A 20,898-nucleotide genomic window follows, 5' to 3' on the forward strand; every position below is an offset into this window, starting at 1 on the left:
AGTTTTATTTCATTTTATAGATATAAGTAATGGTGATTTTTACAAAAGGAAATAGATGCCGTATATAAATGCACACTTGGTTGCAATAATGTGTCTATTAGAAGAGATTAGTTGGGCTTTTAACAGAAACTGTTTTGTAAGTTTGATAAGAATTAAGTGTTTGATTAAGAAAACAAATCATTTTATTAGCTAATCACAAGATACAGCATTAAACACAGGGGGAAAATGATATTGTAATAGATGGTTACAGTACTGTTAATTGTTTACTTAATTTTCATTATTTATGTGAAATGTTTGTTTTTCAGTTTCGTTTATATTTCGTTTTAGCTTTTCCAACTAACGAATTGATTAGTGCATTTTGTTGAAAGATTAGTGGTTTTAGTCCATGAAAAATATTGCCCCAGAAATATAATGGTTTTGCAATATATTTTGAGTTTAACCAAATATGTTTTTTACAGCAAGATGTAAAGACTGCCCACGAAAGATTAAGAAGACAATTGTCTCCAGCAAGCAGACAGAGAGTAGAGGAAGAAAAGTAAGTATTTCTTTTCTACTTGTGGCAATGATTTAAAGATATCAGTCAATAGGTCAGTTTCAGAATTTGATACAGTAAATGTTTTTACATGTTACATACTGATTGAGGTTGTTACAGGCAAGACATCCTTCTGTGTCCACAGATTTTACTATTAATACACAGTAGTATATCAATTGAATGGATGCATTGATTTTGCAAAGATATGTGTAAATATATCATGATAATTGTTTTGTTTGAGACTGGTTCATTCCATTAAACAAAAAGTAACAAATTGGATAATTAACCCCGTCTGATATTTTAAAAAGAATTTTTGATAATATTTTGAAATGTGTTTTCATGTAATTTTTAATTAGTGAAACTTAGTTATAGATATACATACAATTTAATGATGTTTTTTCTTTCATTTTGATATAGTTGTACTAACAAATACCTACCTCCACCACATTTGTCCATCATAAAGACCCAATTTATAGAATATTTTCTTCATAGTAGGACCTCGATAACTAGCAGTGCACTGAAATATTATAGTGTTATTAACTGGCTGTATTGGCCCTGTTATAGATTCGAGGTGAGTCGAGGGCAAATACAGCTGATTGAAAATCTATAACAGGGCCAATACAGAAACAGCCAGTTCATAACACTTTTATTAAATGATTTTAATTCTTTTAATTAGAATAAACTAAGAAACTTACCGTGAAGAAGATACAGAATTTCATATCTGAACTTGTCTTTTCGCATTCAAGTCCATGGATTTTTTGTCAACATTGTCAGATGTAATTTCTGATTTGTCGTCCAAGTACTTAATATTATGCTATTACAATTCATTTTATCTAGCAAATATAAAGTAGCTTGGAAGAATAAATCAGACAGTTTAACTATTCTTACTCTTGGATCGTCTGCGTTCTCATGATTAATCAACGGAAATGAAACAGTGTCAATAATCAAAAGTCTTCTCGAAAAGGCTGTGAAATATTTCCGTTTCAAGACTTCAAGACGTTACAAAACACTGAACATCATTATACAAATTTTTTTTATGCATAACGATACGTCCAAAGTTAAGTATTAAAAGCGTAAGAAAATTGAAACCGGAAGTGGGCCAATACAGCTTTTTTTCCATATTGGCCCTGTTTTTTCCGTATTGGCCATTTCCGAAAAGCAATATTAACTCTTGATTTATATCGACAGGGCAACCTCATCAGTATTGCACATGCTGATTTATCCATATTAGGGATGATTTGCTCATATCATTTAATAATACCTTTTATTATACGCCACGCAAATTTTTTGCGAAGGGAATAATGTTTTTGACCCGTCAGTCCGTCAGTCCTGTTTCTTGTCATCGCAACTCCTCTCAAACCACACAACAGAATTTCATGAAACCTTTTCAGATAATAAGGACATACTATGTAGATGTGCATATCAACAGGAAATTACGATTCAATTTTTTTTCTAGGAGTTGTGCCCCTTTGAACTTATTTGCTTTAATGTACTACTGCAACAGTTTGTCATCGCAACTCCTCTGAAACCACACAACAGAATTTCATGAAACCTTTTTAGATAATAAGGACATACTATGTAGATGTGCATATCGACAGGAAATTACGATTCAATTTTTTTTCTAGGAGTTACGCCCCTTTGAACTTTTTGCTTCAATGTACTTCTGCAACAGTTTGTCATCGCAACTCCTCTGAGAAATCACACATCAGAATTTCATGAAACTTTGTAGAAAATAAGGACATACTATGTAGAGGTGCATATTGACAGGAAATTATGATTCCATTTTTTTTTCTTACACTTATTTTATTTCTCCAATGACAATGTGGGGACGTAGGGTATGTGAGCGCGCTCACTAAGGTTCTTTAATCTTGCAATTCATGTCACCAGACAGTCATATTTTGTTAGACACCAGTAGTCGATATACTGAAGATTAATTATTATACATTGGTACTTATTTTCATTTATTTTAAGGATATTGATAAATCAAGAATTTAACAGTATAAATTTTTCTTCAAACTATGAATATTATTGCCCACAAAAACAAATCAATTCACAGTATTATAGTTGCACTTAAATAGACAAAAATGCTGTATGTTTTAGGAAAGTCATATATGAGAAAAGCTATGTTTGAAATAATACCATTTCCCATGCCATTAACAGATCTTATTCAACAGTTTAGTTTAGAAGATTGTACATAAAATAGCAATATAAACATGTATTTTATAACTTGTAGTGGTGCAGAAATAAAGTAAGAAATGTGTAGATATAATACAGTAGCTTAATCTCCCAGAAACCTCTTTATAGAATTAGTTCATCCTGCTTTAACAGTTTACTTTTCAGTTTACTTGATGTATTTTTTTTTATACGCCTGTTTATGGGACGTATTATGGTATACCGTTGTCTGTTTGTCCGTCGTCAACATGTCGGACAATAACTCAAAAATGCGATAGGCATATCATGGCGCAGCTCTTTATTACTTATGATCTGCAAAAAAAAGTATGTTGCTATTGAATAGTTGGAATTCAAAGAAGTATGAAACAGTCAACATAAATGGTGATATTTGGAATAATCGTTGATTACGATATTTATCCAATCAAAACATTTAGTTAAAATTTGAATATTTTATCTGGAGATGATACATACTGATTATCTAATGATTAAATGGAGAATGCTAAGTCATTGTTCTGAATGGATAGGGGGGAGAAATTACACAAGAAAAATTTTATCAACATGTCTTTATCAAAATTTTTCGAACTGGTCATAACAGGTTTTAATGCATACAGAAGAAACATACTTACACTACAATTTGTTATGAATATACTGTTGAAATTATAGTTAGTTCCAAGTAAGATAAATGAAATTTTTAGATTTAAGTTTATTTAACGGAATTGCTGGATAAGTCTAAAGCAAGATAAGAGGAATATTTGGATAATTAGAAGTAAATTTAAATTTTTAATTTTAATTCAAAGTAAGATAAGTTGAAATTATTTTTAAGTTGAGTTAAACTGACTGGTCCATTTTTACAGCCAGAATCAGCTATTTTTCAAATGTAGTGCAAAAAAAAATCCTTCATAATTCAACGTAACAGGAATTAATTCAAACCACCTTATTTTTCTGTGTTGCACAAACATCAATTAATAAGTTAAAAAGGTCTAAACTTTAACGCTTTAATTAAATCATGAACAAATTCAACAAATGTAGTTGACTCTTCAAAGGACAAGCACCTGTTTTGGCCCCCCTATTTTCTCATTTTTCAAATTTTGTTTTGGAAAGCTACTTATCATGTTAAATTATTCCCTGAGGTTTGAAGTTTGTTTGGATGAACTTCAAAACCATTAATTTCAGACACTGGGCATCCGTGTACCAGGGCTTCCAAAATTATTTTTAGCCAGCCAGACATTTTATATATTATCCCGATTTTAATCCCTTAAGACAAAATAAACAAAAGGCAATTATGGTAGTCACTGTTGCCGAGTTGGCCATCCCAATGATTGACATTAAAAAAAAAACGATACTAAACTTTCTTTGATTCAAATTCGAAGTTCTGACTAAACTGTTAAATTGACAGTGCATCATTCGAAGTGTGCAACATCAGCGTACTTATATCTGCCTTAGACTCTTTATTTGTGCAAAATAATGTTGTCAAAAACTTTACCTGTTTTTAATCTTATACCGGATGTTATCTTGACAATTGTAAAACATGGACCAGAGACGGATATGTAAATTCCGTGTACGTTTGCAAAGCATGAATGAGTGTATGTATAGCTCTTTCTACGTTATTTCTTCAAGAAAATATTTGAAATAAACGTGAGATAAAGGTATCAATGACAATTTAAGCATTTTTTGGAGAAATTAGGATGCATAATTAAATTTCATACCTGCGCACATGCGCACACGGACATGTCTCTGGTTCAAACACCGTGGTTATGTCGATTTTTCATTTACACCTTTTTAAATTTTTCATCAAATCATATTTGTAAACGTATTTCTGATAATTTAAATCTTTTTGACTTAATTAATTAGATGCAAACCGCTGAAATGTAAGAAAATAACTTTGAATAGATCGATCTCAATGTCCGGTTCAAAATAGTTTACCTGTCACCTGAACAGGTAAATTTCAGCTGTTCGACAACTAATTAGCCTTTATTAAAATGATTAGGTATTGAAGTAGGGGTTGTTTTGATAGTACTTAATGATCATGTCACTTTTATGACCGGAAATGTGTGGCTGTTAAAGGCAAAAGGTTGGGTCAAAAGATCGTGAATTATGTTAAAATGACCGTCTCTTAAAAAAGCCTTGAAAACTAAAAAGTAGATGACCGTTTCATGCTTTTCCCAGCCGGACTTTTACCGGACATTATAAAAACGTTTTGGAAGCCTTGCCGTGTACTATGGACACATTCTTGTTCTGATATTTATCAAAATAAGAAGATGTGGTATGATTGCTAATGAGACAACAGTTACTCTCTACCAAAGACGGAATGACATAGAAGTTAACCACTTTAATTAACTTTATTATATTTCTTCTTTTAGTTTGGGAAATGGTGAATTACTGATCAATTCAATACTTCTGCCATTTTATATGACTCTTCCATTTTTCATCTTCACTATGTTGTAGAATATATCTTGTTTAAGGTTCATCAAAAGGATTTACACCACAAAATCTACTCTAGTACAGACAAACCAATGCATCTAGGAAAGTTTTAAGGCATGGCTGGACCTAGATAAATAAAAGTTATATGTAGTTTATGTTCTAGAAAATTAAAAACTTATCTGGATTTTGATGTGAATTTTTTTCCAGTCTGCAGAAGATAGCAAAACAAACACTTGAGTTTCATTTGATACGGTCCACTCAGTTACACAGTTTAAATCACCTATTGTTTGCAGATATCTATTGTCGATCTATTGTCCATCTAAATCAATACAACTCACAACATTTATTATATGAGGGGAGCTTCTCAAACCTCTTTCCCAACTTAGTTTATTTTGGCACCTTCTGCAGGAATAAACAAAATAAGTAGCAAAATCCAGTCAATTTTTTAATGTTCTAAAACTTAAAATGCATTTAAATTTTATATATCTAGGTCCAGTCATGCTCTAAAACTTTTCCAGAAGCACAGATTTGTCTGTACCCAGAGTGAAATTTGTGGTGTAAACATAGCCATATTTGCTAAAAGGTTATGATGAACCTTAAGTATTGTCATAAAATCATGTATTTTTCTTCTTTAACCATTGAATAACATTATTGTCATCCTTATACAAATTTGTCAAAGAGCTTGATAATTAATAAGATTTAATGTAAAGACAAATATTGTTGATAATATGTTACACCTTTAAATTGGTTCTAGTTCTTTTCAAACTCATCAGTTTCATACATCAGAAAGTTATATGATGTATGATTGTCAATGAGACTTCTATCCACCTGAGAACAAAGGACAATGGATATTTCAGTCTTATAACAGTATATTGCTATTAGATTTTTGACATCACAGCAAATAATATTACCAATAGCGTAACCTTATCTAAGACAATATATCAGAATATTCTAGTTTACAGTGAATGACTTCTTGTGATTAAACAAATGGATGTGAAGGTCATCTTAAATTTTGATTACGGACAGTGTATCACAAAAAAAAACTCATAAGCTTCAACAATTCAGAGTTTATTTTCATTGACTGTAGACAAATAACAGTTTAATAGCATCTTTCGGTTTAATTCTAAATGTGAATGCAGGTTTTCTACCATAAAACTGCATAGAAATTGTGAGAAACTAGTGTACCTTTGTGAACATATTTCACAATATTTCAGGTAGATTGCAATAAATAGAATTGGTTTTTGAGACATTTCTGTGGTTTGAGTTGCAATGATTTGACAGAAATTTGTGTAAAAATACCAATTAAAGGACTGTAGTACAGTACACTATGATATAATTGTGATTCTGGTTTCAGGAACTTGAGGAAGGGTAAATTATAGTTTGATATACTCTGTTTTAACTCTGAACCCAGAATGAATTAAAACATTGTGACATCAAACACTTTAGGTATGACATTGATACTAATATAAGACAAAGAAATATGTTATAAATCTTGGTAATACAGCCTTTATTGCTTATCAGTAGCAAGGAAAAGGTATTTTACAGTCTAGCATTGCGTGTCTGGACCCTAAATACCATATAACATTGCGACACCAAGGACTTCAGGTGTTCAGTAGACCTTATTGTTATTTGGAATCAGCAACACTTGACCTTAGAATCTGTGAAACTTGAACTATTGGCTTCATACAACAATCACTTTTCTTTTGTGGAGAAGGATATTTTCTCTTGTGATGACAAAATTTTATGGGAACGTCTTTTATGTCCAGTATGTCCAGTAATGGGTGGACAAATAACAGTAAAGGTGTATATTACCCTGACAAAAATCTTTGTATGTTTAAATCTTGTTACCCATCTGTAGCCAGGAATTGTATTGGTTTTTAAAACAAAGGATATTGTTATGCATTATTGATTTTTCTTCAGAGCTGCAAGAATAAAAGAATTAGAAAAGAAGATAAAACTGCATACATCACAGATGCATTCTAGAAGGAAACAGCAAAAGGGTACACCGCAGGAAGAAATGGAAGCTGCTAGGAGAGATTTGGAAATTGTAAGTCATTATAAATTAGCCATATTATCTTCCTTATAAATAAATAATTGCATTACACATTTGTGACCACTGCTTGAAAATAGACATTTGTGCGCTTGAGCACTTCATATAAGTATTTTAATTATTTGAAAGTATGTAACAGTCCAATATTTTCCGATTTTTTGGTTTACTTTATTAAATTTAAAAGTCAATAATTTTCAGCCAATTTTTCTTATTGAATTTGCTGCTACCAGTACCAATTCAAGACCCTTAAAAAAAGAAGGCAGGAAAATAGACATCCATGAAATAAACTTGTGCAACAGTGTATCAATCATGTAATTACAAGTATAATCTGTGAAGTCCTGTGATTAGTACATTTAATAATCTATTGCTTTTAATGGAAATTGTAAATATTTCTAAATTCTTAGTTATTGATATATGAAATAATTAGACATAGATTTCTATTTATAAACTTTTAGATGACAGTTATGTTAAAATACTGTCATTCATCCAGTTTGAACCTTTTTTCCACCAATGTAGTTCCCTTTATTGAATATAATGAATTAATAGTCACCAACCTTTTCCTTTCCTTTAAGATTTAGTTAGAAATTAGATTTGTAGAAAGATTGATAAGGCTGTGATAACCTTAGGTCATTTTGTTGAAATTTTTCATTCCCCCTTTTTTCTACCTCTGTAGCATGGTTTAAGAATAATGTGATAAATACAAAGATTTATTACTTTTACATCATGTAGATATTTATCAATGCAACCAGAAAATATTAATTCTATTTAACAACACAGCTTACATATATTTGTATCCACATGCTTTGCATGTCATCACCTTAAATATTTAATCACAGTTTTTGCTACCCCTTGCAGATATTTACCTGTACACTTTTTTTCTTCACCTTTGTGTCAATAGCAGTTTTCAGGTGTAAAGTATATTTACTTATTTATTTCAAATTCTTCATATGAAATACTTTGCAGGATGGAAAATTTTAAATGTGTTCTATTGATTTTAATTGGTAAAAGTTTCCAAGTTGACATGTACCTTTAATTTCATGAAATGATATAGGCTTTTGTTTTACAAATATCATTGAAGAAAAGTTCTTACAGAAATGACAAATATAAAGGTCATTAGAAACAGCTGGCATGACTATCTTTCTGCACAGCTTTTATTATAACTTAATGCTTATAAAACAATTTATTTGTCCAGGTGAAAAATCTTCAGAAAGATTTGCTGAAACGGTATCAGGAACTCAAGGCCTGGACAACAGGTTATATCATTGTTACATTGTAGATTGCTAAATATTTTGCTTTTCTTACAAACAGTGCATGCTTTATGAGGAAAACTAATTCTCACTCTACTTTTAACTTTTATAATTATGATTTTTTTAATACATTAATTTACTTGTATACTCATTTTAACTTTTAAAATAGTAGCATAAGTTTTAACTATTTTATTTTCTAATAGCAGTCCTTTTAATTCATTTTAATTTGTTTTCCATATACACAGAAAAGCTATACTTTTTATTGATCTACTTTTGTCTTGCCTGTGAAGAAAGTGGCAAAGGTGTGATATATTGTTAAGTAGGACATTTTTGAGAGGGACGTATTTTCACTTGTATCAGGATTAAGATTGAATTGTTAATATATTCCAATTCGTAGGTTATTATTTAATGAGAACAGTTTTTCACAAGCCTACATACAGAAGTCACCAATTACAAAATTTCTAGGAATAAAAAAGACTCAATATTTTTTTATTTTCAAATCTGGACTAAGATTTCATTTCATTTGGAAAATCAGAAATAGTTTGATTTAAGGACAAATTTTATCCCAAATATCTTAGCAGGCAAGACACAGATCCTACAGAAATCTGCATAATTTATTTATTTCAAATTGATCATGTATTAGGGCTATTAATATTTCACAAATTATTTCACTGGGAATTGTTAGTCATATTTTGCAGATTCCAAATTTTCATAATATAAATTGATTTTTGTATAATTTTCTCATACATAAATCCAAAATAACAAAATGACTGAAATACTTTTATCATAATTCCTCCAGACCTCCTGTTAGGTTATTTCTAGAATTATAGCCCTTATTTATTTACGGGTATTTCAATTTCAAAATAGTTCGAGCTTTTAGACATATTATGTTTGTTTATTTAAAGTTTTTTATTTTATTTTTCCATATATATATATATATAGAGCTTTATATATATATATGAGTAGAAATATTTTCAGATATCAGGTTTTTGTCTCACCTGAACAAAGTTTAAAAAAAAAAGCATGACTAAGGTGTGCTGTTTCCATCTTTGGCTATGGAGGCATCAGCAATGAATTAGTTTGTGAATATGTCAGTTTATGGAAGGTCAACAATATTTGATATGAAGTGTTGGATTAGCATTAGCACATCTCATTTCCATGGAGATTATTTGGCCCTGCCCCCTCAGTCATGGTCTATTGACCTTGAAACTTTTCCTCAGTTGTTTGTGATTTAGTCAGTTTAAGGGGAACCACTGGTTGAAGGTCAGTGATATTTGGTATGTAGAAGTTTAAGCATCAGTATGCCTTATTTCCATGGATATAATTTTATTCCCCATCCCCTCAGTCATGGTCTATTGACTTTGATTGTTTTTCTTAGTTTACATATTTAAACTTTGTATTTAGGCAGTTTAAGAGGAACCACTGGTGGAAGGCCAATGACATTTGTTATGCAGTTTTATAAGCATTGCCACATCTTCTTTCCATGGAGGTTATAAGGCCCTGCACATTCAGTCATGGTTCATTGATTTTGAATGTTTTGCATAGTTTATATGTTCAAGTATTGCCATTTTAATTTCAACAATGGCATTATACCATCAAAATTACATAAAGACAAAACATATCTCTGTGTCAACATTTTATATTTTGTATCAGATCCCCCCAAAAAAGACCAAACAATTTCACTCTTTTAAAAATGTACACATAAGGCATATGATTTTCCAGTCTGAATTCCCGACATTTTATCAAACATGTTGTTAAGGGTAGGTATAAGACCAGATGTTGTCCTCTAGAGTTTGGGGTTTTTTGTATTTATGGGTGCTGTATTTTTTACATATTTACCCCCCATCTCTTTTATTTATATAAAGTGAATTTATTTCATGGTGAAAGATCACATGTCAGAAAAATAATTTGGTTTATGTTTTAAACTCAAGGAGAAATGGATGTGATATCAATATGAAACTTCATCAGTGAAAAATTTCTTAGCTTTTTTCTCTGCATCTGCAATTTATTAATAAGCTTCTTGATCTTGGATGCCAAACTTTACTACTTTTTTTTTTGCTGAATAGAAGTTTTGTACTTTGTTATACCAGTGATTGATCTGTTTATTATATTTTGACATTAAAGGGGCATTAGCTGTCAAATTCATGTTCACCTATTTGACTTAAATTCTCATATTTGATTTATAACATACTAAAAAGTATATCCACATTACAATAAGTCTGAAATAAACAGTTAACAATGCATGAACTTGATAACATTTGTCAGCATTTTGTGTGTATTTTAGTATAGATGCCATCTAATTAACCATCAAGATGACCTCTGAAGACTGCCGACGGTCACATAACCCGATATAAACATATACATAAATATAAATAGATAGTGACCTCGTGCAATTTGACTTTTCTAGGTCTGTTTGATTTTATGTTATAGGTTAACAAAATAAGTTAATGATCATTTTTACTTGTATAAGAATGATTTTTTGTGGATCGAATCAGTCAACGAAATGGTTCACCCTTGTTTCACTCTCAATGTTGACATTCTTTTCCTTTTAATGGCTGATCACGACTAATATATGTGTAAACAACCTCTAGCTAATGGGTTGAATTGAAGGTCACATGAATACGGATTAAGTGAGGTCGAATTATTCACTTGCAAGGGAATAATTCATTGGCGATGTTTCTTAGCTTATTTTGACAAAATTGAACTAAACTGGATGCTAAAAGTGATTTTTTTTTCACTATTTCACATTCATTAATGATTGAACAAAAAAAAATCATATTTTAATTTTTTTTATATCTCATAGCTAATGCCCCTTTAACATTACAAACCCAATTGATTTTTCAAGTAAAGGAGAACCTATTTGAGTACTCTTATCTGCATCAACAGAACTTATTGAGGTAAAGTCCTCAAATTTGGTGTGGAGATACATTTTGGAACGTGTATTCAAATGCTGCATGACGGTCTTATACAAATTGTACTTCATGGTTCACTGGCTTTGTCCAAATTAAGTCTTGATGAAATTTAATGAACATTAAGGCCTTCTGTAAAAAGTAGGTCACTTTGATTGATTGATTGATTGATTGATTGTTTGGTGATTGCTTTACTCTGTAGATCATTGACTTCTTTTCATGTTTCATTGTCACAGATAGTTCACCTTTTGGAGACTGTGGCTTAACATAATAATAATTATAAGATGTAGTAAAGTTATAATACACTGTGATCTACTGTGATCTTCATTAGACATCATTGATTTTAAGTTTAAAGATAAGTTAATTAGATATTCTTTACTTCTGAAATAGTGTAAAGGGTGAATCTTGCAGCTACATGCGGAATATTGGTCAATTAGATATACATTTTTCATGTTTATGCTTCATTGACAAAAGTCAATTTTTAGCTCGCCTGTCTTAAAGGGTCAAGTGAGCTTCTCTCATCACTTAGCGTCTGTTGCCTTAGCCAGCTGTCATTGTCGTCATTTAACTTTTACAAAAATCTTCTCTGAAACTACTCATGGTCAATTAAACGAAACGTGGCTACAATCATCATTTGGAAATCTAGTTTAAAAAATGTGTCCGATGATCCCGTCTACCAACCAGCATAGCTTAAAATAGAACATGGGGTAAAATGTAAGTTTGTCTATTATCTTGAAACCCGCTATAGACGAAGAAAATCTGACAAGGCAGAATGTTAACAGTGTTGAGTGCTACCTACAGTCTATTTACATTAAAACTGTCAGACAACTCTTATCTCCATACAGCAGTAATGATGATTTTTATCAATTTTTATGCCCCCGCCATAGCGGAGGGGGCTTTAAGTTTTACCCTTGTCTGTCTGTACGTCTGTCCGTCCCAAAATTGATTTCCTTTATCTAACTTAAGTTTGCCTCAACCAAATGCTATGAAACTTATACACAATGCGTATTACCACAAAACACAGATCAAGTTTGAATCTGGGTGGCATCACTTTACCTTTCTAGAGTTATGCCCCTTTACAAATGGAAAAATTGCTGAATTTTTTCGTTTTCGTTCTCTAACTTAAGTTTGCCTCAACCAAATGTTATGAAACTTATACACAATGCTTATTACCACAAAACTCAGATCAAGTGCAAATTTGGGTAGCGTCACTTTTACTGTTCTTGAGTTATGTCCCTTTATAATGTTATATGCAAGCTGGGGCATCATCTGTGTCCCATGGACACATTCCCCATTTATTTTTATATTTTTGTCTATATTCTTAAGAAAGAAAATTTAAAATGCAAAAATGATCAGCAGACCAGATCTACGAATAAGTCAACATGGCTGAAATCAAAGGAAAAAGGGAAATGGTGAGCAAGACTAAGTCTACAAATGAGTCAACACTGCCAAAATTTTATGTTTACTACCGGTACTTACAGGAGTGATTGCCCTTAAATGACAATGTCTCTTGGGCAAAAACTATAGAAGATAAAGAGAAATTGTAAGCAGCAAAAATGACCAGTTAGAAAAGATCTTCAAATAGTTCAACAAAGCTGGAACTAAATGTACACTTCTTAAAAAAGTTATTGCCCTTGAATGACTATTTTTACCCATTTTTTTTGTATTTTGCTGTAGTAAATATAGAGAAAATGAAAACAGAAAAAATGATCAGCAAAACAAAATCAATGAAAAATAGATCTTGGTCATGAATTATATTCAAGTCTGTTGAAGAGAGGTCATTGTTGAAAATGCATATAGATCCAGATTAGCGACACAGGTTCTTTAGAGCCTCTAGTTTCAATGAGCCAAAATGTTTAAGAAATTCAGATCCAGCAGTTTTTGTTAAAATTTTCATTTTTATCAGCTAACAGAATACTAATAACACATGAATTTAACACACGGAAGATGACGTCTTCATTGTTTTTGTTAATTTGCATGTTTAAATTCAATTGATGATTTTTTTTAAATTATATATTTATAATTGAAGTTAGATATAATCAGAAGAGGAATTAATATGTAAAGCTTGATTTTGACGTAAAAATTTAGATAATGACAAAAATAAATGAACTGTATGCAGTATCTGAAATTTCTCAAGAAAGCTTGCCTGTTTTAATTTATTTTAAGACCAAAAACATGTTATCAAAGTTGAATTTCATTTAAAACTGCTCATATGTATGCTTGTCAAGTTGAATCAATTCCCCATTGTAACTGAAACACCTTCTTTTCTCTAGGGGTTGGTGATTTTTTGCCAATGATTGCCACATAATAAAGGTATCAGGTCATGCAGTTTAGTTTTTTTATCTTTGTTCTATTTTGTGATTTTTCATTTAGATACTTGACAAGGGAGATGACCAGAAGCTGGAGCTTTTGATTGTTAAACTAAAGTTGTCTAAATTTTTTTACTTGAATATGGGAAATTAATGTATAAACTGACATTTTTGAAATGATGAATTATCTTTTTTTTTTTTACGTCCTTAGAAATCAAAACAAGTCGGTATGTAAAAAGACCTTCTGAAAAGGAGAGAGAGTGAATTACAGAGCTTTTTTCTTCTTCAACAAATTCAGTTGAAAGATGAACATTTTGAGCTAGCGTATAGGAATTTTGACCTTATGTGGCCAGTTAATAATTAAGTTATTGTTTAGAAAAATGCTCTGATGTAACCAATTTTGTTTGTTTCCCATATTCATTGCATATTTTCATTTATTGACATACTTATTTACAGAATGACTATTGATTTTGATTGATATGGACTTGTTTATCTTGATATACTTCAGTTTTTAGCTGTTGTCTGCTAGTCTGTCCTTATATTTTTATCTAATAGGTTTTACTTAAGCACTTAAAATTGTATATACTATAACAAAGGCAAAATATTATTACTACCAACCTTGCGAGACTCTCATGGGTAGGTAAGGTTGTTAAACACCTCCCTACTGTAGAACAGCTTTGGCTCCCATTGAAAAAATTATCTAAATGAAAAGTCATATTATTTTTGAAGTTAACCGCATGCACAAACATTAATCCTAAATGTTACAGTTGTTTGGAGATGTTTACTTTTAATATTCGGGAACCACTCGTTCATTGTGTTCACTTGCTAACTAATGTTAACTAAAATTGCCCATTGATGTTATGAATTCTAGCACTGTTACAGATGAAATAGAAATTTGGAAATTCAAAACTATTTCCTGTGCAAGTAAAAAATGTAAAATAGGGTGCAAAGTTTAGGAGAAAACTGTCTTACATCGCATGATTTCAGTAAAAATGCCTATTCTGACATTTCCAAGAAATGCTATTGAAAGTTGGGTGAGTTTTTATTCCAAAGCCTTAGAATTTTTACATTGTCCACACAGGCTTACTTCCCTTCACTTTTTATATTATAATCAATCAAAATAGTTAATATTTATATCTTTATTTTAAAGATGGTGATTTTGAGAACACACCAACTCGAATTAGAGTGGTGATTCCAACACTTTATTATTTCCCTGAGTATTAAGGTGAGTTGCTACAGCTCAGTTACATTTGGCTCAAATTGTACAATAGAAAGTCTGTGTGAGCTAATGTCAACATGCTAGTCATTTAAAACATTCATTGTGTCATATCAGCAAGATGGCATTTCATTTGAAACACTGAGAACACATCCTCTGTCAAGTTATGTATCAGAATTTCACGCAGTGCATCCTTTGGTCCTGAAAAATGGGGCCCAAAACAGAATAACGCTTCAATTCTAAGGGGATTGAAAACATGACAAGATTGAAGATTACTTGTTTTCTTTATGTCCAGTTACAAATATTTCATGTATTTTCAGGCCAGGATGGAAAAGTTAATAGATGAAGCTGTGGCATAGATCATAGTCCAAAATAAATTTCGAGATATTTTAACTGTAAAATCATAGAATTGGTATCAAAATATTTGGAAAAATGTAATTTTAGAACATTTTCTGTATAAATCAGTATAAAAGTTGATCTCCTGAAGATTAATTACTTCCCCATTTTCTAGAGTTCAGGTTTAACGTTAACCTTAATATGAAAATGTATTTCATAGATATACTTTTTTACAGATAAAAAAGAGGAAAATCTTGCCCTATTGTAAGGAAGCCTTGAGAGTGTTAGGTAGATGGGTTGTCATTTCATTTCATACTTTCGGGGATTCAGATGTTTTAGTTCACTCTTTTTTGTTTGAAATTTCTTCTTTTTGATGTGTGATGAATTTAATTATTGCAGTTTGATAGAGGAGTTTAATAGTTTGAATTTTGTGTTACTGTGATAATTTAATTCTTTTTTTCAAGTTGTATAAAAGGAGATAAATATTTCTTTTAGTCTTTAAAATAGGAGCCATTTACAATTTATTGAAGTTTTTAAGTAGCAGTTGACTATTAATTTTTTTATTTATTATATTTGAAATTGTAGATATATTTGATATTTTTTGTGTTTTTTGTATTTTTTCAAGTCTTTTTTTTGTTTAAATTGGAGCTCAATATTATTAATCAGAAATACCTTAACTTGTTAGAATATAAGTTTTAATTTATAAATGGTGTTACAAATGATTTTAAAAAGTCTCAAACTTCATTTTCAAGACATATCCTATCACTTTCAGATTAAAATTAGTAATTTTAGAATACTTTCAACAGACATTGTCATTATTTTCTATTTTGACATTTGAACCAATGTATAACTATTAGTAAATTATTTTATACAAAGTTTGTGTTCAGTTTTTGTGACATACTAAGGATAAATTTAGGATCATGTATGGCAACTTTTAAATTTATTAAAAATTTTGGGTCAAATAAGACCCTTATTTTATGTGTGTGTGTGTTTTTACTGATGCTTAATTTCTATACAGGGAGGATGACAGCTAAATTGTTTTCTAAAAAATGAGGTGTGTAAGTAAACAGGTGTATATTTATCGTAGCTAGTGTAGTTATAGAATGCCAGGTTGCATTTACTTTGTGGTTGTCTCCCTTTGCCATGATTTTTATTATTCATACATACAGGGATTTCCATTTTAACTGTAAGAAAGTTACTCAAGGTCTTAAGAAATTTATCAAATTTCCATTCAACAAATACCAATCAGTGTTATAAGGGACAAAAAATTTGACTATAATATAGATAATAAGTTTTAGAAGTCATATTGATATGTTAAAATTTCATTTTCCTCTTTCCTTTCTAGGAAGTGTTTAAATTATATATTGTTACCTGAGTTGCTGAAGGCGGAAGCAGGTCTAGTAGCAGCTCGAATTCATCTGTCTGTCCGTCAGTCCATCCTAAAGAAAATTTAAGTCAAATGAAAGGGAATGATTTAATATTTGGTCTGCAGCTTGATAATGTTGACTTGTAGGTAGTAAGCAATTTTTACAACTGCCATTGCCACTCTACTGTTTGCTGATAGTTTGAAATTTTACAACCCTCATTGTGCAAGGAAAATTTTTTGTCAAAGTTTTCTTGGCTTCCTTGAAAGGAATGATTTTATATTTGGGTAATGTTGAGTTGTAGCGAGTAAGCAATTTTTACATTTGCCATTTAGCCACTTCCTGTTTGCCTATAGTTTGAAATTTTACAACACTCAGTGTACTTGGAGAATTTTCGCAAAAGTTTTTTTTGGCTTATATGAAAGGGAATGATTTGATATTTGGTCTGCAGCTTGATAATGTTGAGTTGTAGCGAGTAAGAAATTTTTACATCTGCTGTGTAGCCACTTCCTGTTTGCGGATACTTTGAAATTTTACAACACTCATTGTACAAAGAAAATTGTGTCAAACTTTTCTTGGCTCTCATAAAAGTGAATGATTTTTAAAATATTTGGTCTGGGAATGATCAGTTATGCTTGGGTATACAAGTTACCTCAATCAGTTGCATGCACTGACACAGGTCTAGACCCAATATTGGTCTTGTTTTTCTCTATGTCTGACACAAAATTTTATGAACAATATACCTTCTAAGGTTAACTCAGATGGCATTCTTAAACAATTACCAGAGTTATAAGCTTTTAACGAGGAACATTGCCTTTATACAGTAATTACCAGTTCCCTCATGTTATGTAGACCTGGGATGAAAATAAAAAAGATTTTATGTCGTGTATAACTCAGAGAAAATTCTATTATAAAGTACACGGTTTGTGAACAGGAAATTTCCAACCTTTAATTTCAGATTGGAATATCAGTTGGCATAATTGTTTGAGACCTAATTGCACATTTTGAATGTTTAGGCTCAGTGAGGTTATTTTTAATTAGTAGGGAGTAACGGAAGCTCAGTGAGGTTATTTTTAATTAGATTGATAGTAGGGAGTAACGGAAGCAGATTATATGTTTTTTAACTTTTTAACAATCATTTATGATTATTTGAATTTTGAAAGAAAATACCTAATAAATTATAATTTAATGAATATTTATTTTATTGAGTAAAAGATCAGTTCCTGTATTTTCACCCTCTAATTGCAGATATTCTTTGATATTTGAAATGTCCTTTCATTTATATAGGACTCTAGAATAATATATATTGATGATACAATTCCTGATTTTAATATATTTAAAATATTCACATGGACATTTATTGTTTTGCCACTATACTGGTAATATATAGTAAATACAGACAGCTTTTTCCAAGCTTTATTTGTTGATGTATCTAGATTATTTTGTTAATCTTTAGAATTGTAAACTTTTATATATAGCTTACATGCCTTATACAAATCTGCATTCATATATATCAAAAGATAGAAATACAAGTGAAATAAATATTATGTTTGTAATTTGGTTTGATAATGTTTGTAATAGTTGCATGCATGTTTTTCAAATCTCCAATGGTACTTGCAAATTAGATATGACAGTGCAGGACTTTTAATCACAACTTGCATGAGTTTAGTAGACTGATCACAGGTCATAGATAAACAAAATTAAAAGCTTCAATATCTAATGCATGCATCCACATATATTACATTAAATTTTTCCTTTTTAAAGAAAATAAAAATGTATATTTAAACTTAGCAATAATATTTTAAATCATTCAAGTTCATTAAGGTCAAAAGAGACCATGTCATCCCAAATTCTACTTTGTACCAGAAATCCCCAGTGGGCAAACTGTTTTCGAAATTACTAATGAATATTAATTGACTGAAAGAAAAGGAAAAACCTGACACATATGTTTATTGGTAGCTTGTATTACAGTATAGGACTTCAAATCATAATAAAGTATGTTTGAAAGCCATTGGTCTGTAGCTAGGGCAACAACCAATACCTGCCACTCATGTCTGTAGAAATAATGTATGTTCGAATGCCATTGTTCTGTAGCCTGGTGAGACAGGGCAACAACCAATACCTGCCACTCATGTCTCTAGAAATATAAATGTATGTTTGAATGCCATTGTTCTGTAGCCTGGTGAGACGTGGCAACAACTAATACCTGCCACTTGTGTCTGTAGAAATAATTATTTGCTCTTCATTTTCTGGGGTATTTTCAGTTTATAGTGAGGTAATTTAGTAATCTTAGTACAATTACCTAAGTTTCTGCTTAGGCTCATTTATTTTTTATATTTACTCAAAATTTGTATGTATTCGACTTTTTAAACATCTGGTGTATGTTGTGTCAAGGTTTTTCCAGAAACACATGTCATGTTCTCAGAAATCAGTGTTCTTTCTTTCAGCAAGCCATATTCCAAATATCTAGGAAATTCCACATTACATGAGAAGTTGTTTCCAAAGGATTTACTGAAACTCAAGTCTAAAATATTTAATAAAAACATGAAATTTTGCTTTATTATTAATATTTCTTTTCTATTTTTTACTTTTAGGCTGAAGATCTCCACAAGGAGTTAATGAGCACTCGCAAAAATTTGGAGTACCGATTCAGAGCCTTTACAGCTGAAGTATCGTCATATCCAAGGGCCAAGAAAACTCCAGTGTAGAAAATTAGCAAATGATATTCAGACTACTTAACTAATTTGAGATGCCAGTTTATGCCTTCAACTAAAGAATTTTTGTAGACAATGCAGTTTGAGTTTCTGTTATGTTTTATATGTGCATGTGATAAAATATTTGAATAACTAAACTGAAATCTGAACAATGCAAAGTTGATCAGAAGTATTTGAGCGACTTCATCATTGGATAATTTTAAGAATATCAATACATTCTGATGTATATTTCCTTTTAAGTTCACTAACCTTGAATGCCAGAGTGACAATGTCTGAAAATTGTTTTGAAACAACTTTGGAAGTTTAAATTAAACCTTATCACTTTATATAATTACAACAGTTAAAAAAGGCAAAGATTGATTGATTAAGCCTTTTTTTTTAATAACTTTTTTTTACACTACTGTTACCTAGATTTAGTCAATAGTATGCATAGATTGCTGCTGTCTACACTCTTATAAATGCTTTTATTTTATGTGTTCACAAAATTCATCACATATTATGACTGAATTGAGCTCACAGTTATTAAAATATTTCAATTCATATTAAAATTTTCTATTATACATGAAGAATTTCAGTTTTTTACACATAAGGGTATGAATAATAGAGGATATTTTGTGTTCAGTTCTATATGTTGTCAGTTTGCATATCATTTTAACCAACTTCAAAAGTTGTGTTTTCTGTTTATATTTTTTATTCTCTTAAAGAGGTGTATGGGAAGAATGTGGTGTGACAGTGTGTGTGTCCTTTTCTTTTTTTCTCAGTGTTATTTTATGTCAATTGTCATAGATCCCAGTTATTATAGATATTAAACAGTTAGAATTTTATTGCTTGGATTTTGAAGACTTAACTGACTGAATAAATACTGTAAAATACTGTAAAGCAAATTTAAATGGAGTCAAGTTTCTGTAGGAAAAAAAGTGTGATAATTTGCTAGAAAGAAATTCCTATTTACATTACTTATCTCGTATAACTATCATGTGAACAAATGTGCTACAGGGAGACAACTGTACTTACTTTATAATAACTTTACAGTGAAAATGTGTATGATTAGTTAATGAGGTTTTCTTTTTACATTCCTGCTATTGTTCAGATCTGTACATTATTTATTGTGGCCATATGTTATTTATATTTTGATTCTTACCATTATTTATTATTTATCTATTTTGCTTTGATTATATTGTTTAATCTTAAGAAAGCATTGCAAGTGCTGCTGGTGTTTAATTGCATGGCTCAGATGATGTCAGACATCTGAAGATAAAATTTAAAGAAAAAGTTTATTAGAGAAAGTTCAATTTATGAATGAAGATAAAAACAGTTAGGACTTTTTAGATATAGAATGGTCCTACCTCTTCTTCCATTTTATTAAACTCATTTGCATTTAAATCTCTTGAATTCTTTGAAAAAATAAAACGGTCAGTACAGTTTTCTGTTTTTATTCCTGTCACTTAATTTTTGAATGAAAATGTTTTCCTGTAGATGTTATTGACAGATGTTCATGCTTATGATTTTTAGAACTGTATAAAATTGTTCACTGTTGATAGTTGTTAGCAATATTATCTAAAAAACACAAATATTCGAAATTCTTTGTAGTTTGACAAATATGATGAATAAATTATTTTAACTATAAA

General features: G+C 30.5%; 1 protein-coding gene across 10 annotated transcripts in view; it reads left to right on the forward strand.

The window, feature by feature from the left end:
- Positions 1-20,898, forward strand: part of LOC127735801 (leucine-rich repeat-containing protein 27-like) — a 35,787-nt gene extending 14,889 nt beyond the window's left edge. For 4 of the 10 annotated variants that reach the window (XM_052246174.1, XM_052246167.1, XM_052246175.1 and 1 more), the window contains 5 exons: positions 459-535; positions 7,046-7,172; positions 8,368-8,428; positions 14,791-14,865; positions 19,151-19,267. In XM_052246174.1, coding sequence (XP_052102134.1) covers positions 459-535; positions 7,046-7,172; positions 8,368-8,428; positions 14,791-14,864 — 339 coding nt within the window. In that variant the 3' untranslated portion in view covers position 14,865; positions 19,151-19,267. Of the gene's footprint in view, positions 1-458; positions 536-7,045; positions 7,173-8,367; positions 8,429-13,604; positions 13,648-14,790; positions 14,866-15,428; positions 15,457-16,210; positions 16,247-19,150 lie in introns of those variants that run through there. The other 6 variants (XM_052246169.1, XM_052246170.1, XM_052246172.1 and 3 more) reach the window with 6 other exon arrangements.

The sequence above is a fragment of the Mytilus californianus genome, unplaced genomic scaffold, assembly GCF_021869535.1.
Source record: "Mytilus californianus isolate M0D057914Y unplaced genomic scaffold, xbMytCali1.0.p SCAF_3, whole genome shotgun sequence".
NCBI classification, from domain to species: domain Eukaryota; kingdom Metazoa; phylum Mollusca; class Bivalvia; order Mytilida; family Mytilidae; genus Mytilus; species Mytilus californianus.